General features: G+C 43.5%; 1 protein-coding gene across 1 annotated transcript in view; it reads left to right on the forward strand.

Annotated features, from left to right (window-relative positions):
• Smyd3 (SET and MYND domain containing 3) overlaps positions 1-6,468 on the forward strand; it is a 567,552-nt gene that overhangs the window by 130,593 nt on the left and 430,491 nt on the right. The window contains exons 3-4 of the mRNA XM_005348982.2: positions 1,354-1,461; positions 2,667-2,724. Of these exons, the coding sequence (XP_005349039.1) occupies positions 1,354-1,461; positions 2,667-2,724 (166 nt within the window). The remainder of the gene's footprint in view (positions 1-1,353; positions 1,462-2,666; positions 2,725-6,468) is intronic.

Here is a 6,468-nt window from a genome sequence, read left to right on the forward strand (position 1 = left end):
CTGCTCACACTCATGTCTAGATATGAGACCAGCCCGCTGCTCACACTCATGTCTAGATATGAGACCAGCCTGCTGCTCACTCCACTGCTCACACTCATGTCTAGATATGAGACCAGTCCACTGCTCACACTCATGTCTGCATAGGTGACTAGCCCACTGCTCACACTCATGTCTAGATATGAGACCAGCCCACTGCTCACACTCATGTCTGCATAGGTGAAGCTTGCTGCTCACACTCATGTCTAGATATGAGACTAGCCCGCAGCTCACACTCATGTCTAGATATGAGACCAGCCCGCTGCTCACACTCATGTCTAGATATGAGACTAGCCCGCAGCTCATACTCATGTCTGCATAGGTGAAGCTTGCTGCTCACACTCATGTCTAGATATGAGACCAGCCCGCTGCTCACACTCATGTCTAGATATGAGACCAGCCCGCTGCTCACACTTACATCTGGATATGAGACCAGCTGCTCACACTCATGTCTAGATTGGTGACCAACCCTCTGCTTTCCCCAACCTCATCATGTAGTTAGTCTCACAAGTGTGCTGATCAGAAAATTTATCTTCCCAGCTACATGCTTTTTCAAATGCAAAGGCTCTGTTATAATTAAGCCAGGGCAGATGTATGACCTTGTACACTCTTTAGCAAACTGCATATTATGGGTTAGTGCCTTTCATACAGTCTTCATAGTTTTGTGCCTGTTAGCCCTCCTGGTATTCCTGACTTTTTTACAGCAAGGTGGAAACTCAGAATGTTAGTTTCCCTGTTTTGATTTCCCTTAGCCACATGTTTTATTTTCTGGCTCTAAGTAATATTTTTATTTGTGAGTCTGTTCTTTTTTGGGGGTTGGGGAAGTCTTGGTTTTGGTGTTTTGAGACAGGGTTTCTTTGTGTAGCCTTGTTTTTTCTGGAACTCACTCTGTAGACCAGGCTGGCCTTCAACTTACAGAGATCCACCTGTTTAGGTGTGCGCCACCACTGTCTGAGTGACATTTTTATTAAAAAAAACTGTCTTGTATATGGCTAAATATTAAGTTTAAGCACTAAGAAAAACCCACTGGTTCTTATTATGGGTTGTAACCCGTAATAACAAGAGGGTTGTTATGGTAATAACCAGGGGCAAATGAAAGGACAAGGTGAAACTGAGGTATTGGTGTCTTAATCTGGTACCTACTTGACAAAGACTAAATTCTGGATCATTTGCCGTATTACATAATGAGTTTTGTATTTTACAGATATATTTAGGCTTTTGAAACTAAATTAAGGTTGATGATTCTCGTTGTTCAGGATTGGCTTAAGTGAAAGTTAACTTTCGTCTTCGATGTCCTTCCCTACTCTTTGTTTTTAGAAAAAAGCTTGGCCGGACCACAAGCGGGAGTGCAGATGTCTTAAAAGCTGCAAGCCCAGATATCCCCCTGACTCCGTGAGACTTCTGGGGAGAGTCATCGTCAAACTTGTGAGTACACAGCCCACGAGAGAAGCCTGGATTTAATTTGATAAAAGTGATTGCTGATCCTATCCGTATTTAAGACAGACTGAATTTGTGTTAAGGTGGAGGGTGGATTGTCCCAGGCAGTATGGTAAGACAAGAAACCCGTGTTCCTTGAAACTCGGTCATTGACTTGATGACCATGGCTGTACGGCTTCTGTCTATAGAGATTTTGTAATCTCTCTCTTGAGTAGAGTTTTGAGGTAACGGATATTACAAGCTAGTACTTACTGTGTTTTCTTTGTCATTTTTTTTTCTGTGAATACACTGCATGCCTTTACTGTCTTTTCAAGTGCGGACATAATTAGATAGTAATATATTTAATTGACAATCCTTTTTTTTTTCTTTTGTAGAGCCAGGATTTGTGATTCTGTTGTCCTTTCCGCTGTAACACAGTGGAGCCTGAAATCCTGATCTGAGGGCTCTTTTAGATTATTCCACTAGGTTGTGGTGTAAATGCCTCAGGTTACTGCAGGCTCCAATTTGGTCCCTTCATTTACTAATTGACTATGGATTTTTCGTTCCCTTTTCTCCACTCTGAACTTTGATAGAGGCTTTGAGAATGTGAAAGTATGGGAACTTTTTGTAAAAAGTTCTTTACTTAGAGATAAAACTGCTTTGGTGATATTTCAAGGCAGCTTTTAAGGTTGTTACCAACTAACTCCAAGAAAAACTGAAGAGGCCTGGAGAAAGGACTCTGTGTTTAGTGGTGCTGGCTGCAAGCTGAGGGCCTGAGTTCTGTTTCTGGAACCCATGTGATGGAAGGAGAGAACTGGCTTCTTAAGTTATTCACTGACACACACACACACACACACACACACACACACACACACACACACACACACTAAGTTCATGAATAAATAAATGTTTTTAAGAAGCTATGAAAATGGCATATAGAAAATAATATTTTAAAAAATCTCGTTGTAGCTGGGTATGGTAATATACACTTTTAATCCCAGTACTCAGGAGGCTGAGGCAGGTGGATTGCTGTGCTTGGGAGCCCCACTTGGTCTACAGACTAATTTCCAGGACAGCCAGAGCTACATAGTAATGTAGTAGTGTATCATGTCTGAAAACAAACACAAAAATTTCATCCAGTTATCCAAGTGTGGTCAAATATACTTATTTATGTATTGGAGCGGTCACCTTTATCTTCTCTTTCCCCTTCTCAGATGGACGAGAAGCCCTCAGAGTCAGAGAGACTCTATTCATTCTACGATCTGGAGTCCAGTAAGTGATTACTCATGACTATCTTTAAACCTATCATTTGCCGACTGAACTTTCCTCCTTCCCTCTCCCTATCCCGCTCCTCCCATTGTCTCCTCTCCCCAGAGGTTCAGTCCTGGCACTCAGCCTGTGGGCCACAACCATCAGAAACCAACTCCCATGGTCATAGGAACTGAGAAAATGCTCAGTAGTATAATGACAGCTATGAAGTAGCAATGAAAATGGTGTTATGGTTTGGGTCACTGACGTATGAGGAACTGTATTGAAGGGTCTCAGTGTTAGGAGGGTTGAGAACCTTGTAGGTCTAGGGCCTCACTCATGGTAGGCATACCCTTAGCCACTGAGTGACCTCCACATACTGCTTTAATGACGACTTTACTTTTCCGTGTTTATCACGTGAAACAGACCTGAAGAAGTCTTTGCCTTGATAAACAGCTAACACATAAGTTTGTCTAGTTGATTCTAGGGTAGGTTGGGAACACATAAGTTTGTAAAGATCTACAGTAGGCACAGTCATGTAATTGGGCAGATGGACTCATCTTCATAGGGAAACTGTGGGAGAGGGTTGGTGCTATGAAGAATTATTCAATAGCGTGAGAATGTTAGGTTTGTGACTTTTGCTAAGCTTTGTTATAAGCACCATACAGTCCTTTCCATGAATATCTGTAATCCTGCAGTGAGAGCAGAAGTCCAGACCTTTAAATGACGGCAGATGAACCCCTCTCTTCTGCCGGAAGCCTAGAGCAGGGAGTTGTCAGCCAAGCAGTCCTTCTTCTGGTATCTGGCTGGATTGTGCTTGTCTAAGTGAGGCTGTTTTGGGCATGTAGTGATCACTCTGTGAATGCTCCCCCTAGAAGGACTCCTCTTCAGGAGGCGTTGCTCCGGTCACAACCACTCCAGACACCATGCACTGGCCTGAGAAGACAGGAGCATGAGCCAAGCCTTGGTGAACTTTAGATGACTCTGCTGCTGCTCTTTTTCAAGATGGGAGTGGGAATATCACTTTATGAACTCAGAAAGAAGCTGTTTGATTGGTCGAACTAAAAAACTGTTCTTTGATTGGTACAAATACAACCCTTCATTTGCATGCCCTACTTCCTCTGTTCCTGGCTCTATCATTATTAGGTTGGTCACCTAGTTTTCAAGTCAACGTGATGACTCCCTCCTGAGCTGAGTGGTGTTTTAAGTTAACCCAATAAAAAGCTTCTCCTAAAGGGACTTCTCTCACTTACCTGTGATTTTTTTTTCCTATCATGGATAGAGTGGTGGTCTGGACTGGTAACACAGGGGAAGTCGATGGTAGTGGAACAGTACCTGTGACGATGGCTGAAGAGTGTCCAGCTCAGGGTCCAGAGTAAAAGCAGTGTAATGGTTGGAGAAACAAAGACTTGAGAAGTCAGTGGGCAAGAGCCTAGGGCCTTGGTCACTGGAGGGGTTCCTGGGAGTTGCCGCGCCTTGAAGATAGAAGGCTTCTACATCCAAGGTGCTTGAGAGCTAGGATGCTAGCGCTGGCGTCCTGATGATACCTGAGGCTCAAGCTGTCATGCTTAGCTGGTGCCGAACTGCTGCCAGCTGCTGCTGTCACAGATGTTGCTTAGAGCCAAGGGCTTCAGTAGCCACCTTGTGTCAGTTTGGTCGCACTTGGAGTCCAGGGCTCCATGCCTCTGAGTCCCCCACCCAGTGTGCTGTCTTTAGCTTCTAAGGTCTCCATTTATGCACTTCTGGGTTTTATGAATGGAAGCCGTGATTTTTTGAATCTATCAATCCAACCTATAATCCTTTGCCGTACAAGGGAGTACTCATGATTTCCTCCTGAGCAGGACCAAGGGATCTCACTCAGTGTGTTAGTAACATAGCTGTTAGCCTAAGTGACATTTGTCTTCTGTTTCGCCTCCCTTTATCCCCTTCTTCCCTTTCTTGGTTTGTTCTCCATGTTAGCAAAGAGTGACAGCAAAAGGTGTCGCCCCAGGGAATGCCTTGGTGTCGTCAGCCCTTTAGATGCTAAGAAAAGCTGCAGGTTCAGATGACTTAGGCTCTGGGACAGTGGTGAGCATTGTTCTTTTCCTGAGCTACCATGGTGGTTGCCGGCTGCCATGGGTGCCCTATGGCTTCCCAGGTGTGGGTGTCAAGTACAGTCAGGTTTATTTTGCTTCTGTGCAGCCACGGGTCCTCTTCACTGAGGGTGTAAGTGGTTCTAGTCTCAAACTAGCCAGAACATATAGACTACATTGGTTACACTGTTTACCACTTCTGGATAGAGATGAATGAGAAGATGATCTCTGGATTTACAGTTCTAGGACCTCAAGTGTCAATGGTAATAAATTATTATTTAAGAAATCATGGGCTAATTATTCTGTTGGACAAATAATTGGAAGAAAATATGCACACCTGACATGAGGAGGAGCGTTAGTTCAATCTGATGTGTCTTTTCAAGTTTTAATAGAGAACTAATTAGTCATTTTTCTTTGCAGTACTGCTGTGTAATTAACACCGTTTGCCGTGAATTTGACTATTAGCATTAGCTCTGCCAGGAGCAAACCATTGCATTGCCTTTGGTGAAATGCTCTCAGATGTTATTAGCGTGATAGTGCACTCTTAGCCTTAATATGTCATTTGCAATGGCATATAATTTAAATGTGGTATGATAATTTAAGATAATGCTCAAGGAATCCATACTGGCTTTAGAAAAATCTCTTTTTATGTGTGCTTTTTAGGAAAATGTAATTGACACATAAAGTATCTAAACAAATTTATGGTGTCCAGTGTATGTATATAATATGTAACAGTAAAATTGGGGTAGTTAGCATTACCATTTCAAAAAGTGTATCATTGTGTTTATTGGGAACCTTTTGGAAGTTGAAATGTTTCAGTAGAGTAATTCAGCATAAATATATAATAAGTAATGAAAATATCAGAATGACAGGTGTTTTATGTCAGAAGTGTGTCATGATTTTGTGTTGGAAACCCTTTGACTATTTTCGTCTGGTAAGGGCTTAAGCCTGTATGCTATGGAATAGCAGTATGGATTCCTCCCAGCTAGCTGTATTTTGGTACCCATCATCTAACCTCTCTTCCCTCTGATCCCGCTGTCCTTTCTCGCATCCAGCAATCACTGTTTCACTGTTTTGTTTGAGATCCACTTATTTCCTGACTACATTTTGTTGAAATAGGAGCGGCGGGGCTGCGTCCCTAGCACCCCGCTGCCCACAAGGCTAGCTTTACCCGAAATAATTACACTGAAACTGTATTCATTTAAACACTGCTTGGCCCTTTAGCTCTAGCCCTTTATCGACAAATTCTCAAAACTTGATTAAACCAATTATATTAATGTGCGTAGCACCACGAGGTGGGGTCTTACTGGGAAAATTCTAGCCTACGTCCATCCTGGGTCGGAGCTTCATCACGTGTGTCTCAGAGAGCAGAGCTATACCCGCGTCCGCCCAGGAGCCGGGAGCATAGCGTCTCTGCTCCAGACAGCAGAGCTGTCAAGTCTGAGCTCACTTCCTCTTCCTCCCGCATTCTGTTCTGTTTACTCCTCCCACCTATGTTTTAACCTATCAGGGCAAGCAGCTTCTTTATTTAATTAACCAGTGACCTTCCTCCATCAACATTTGTCATCTCGATCCAGTCACCCGAGTGGAGAAGGCTCAGGTGAGAACTGCTTAGATCTGGTGGGTGCGAGAACAGTTCTGCGTGGGATCCTTTAGTTACTAGTGCATGTAGGAGAGCCCAGCCCATTCTGTAGGG

The sequence above is a fragment of the Microtus ochrogaster genome, chromosome 6 (genome assembly GCF_000317375.1).
Source record: "Microtus ochrogaster isolate Prairie Vole_2 chromosome 6, MicOch1.0, whole genome shotgun sequence".
Taxonomy (NCBI): Eukaryota; Metazoa; Chordata; class Mammalia; order Rodentia; family Cricetidae; genus Microtus; species Microtus ochrogaster.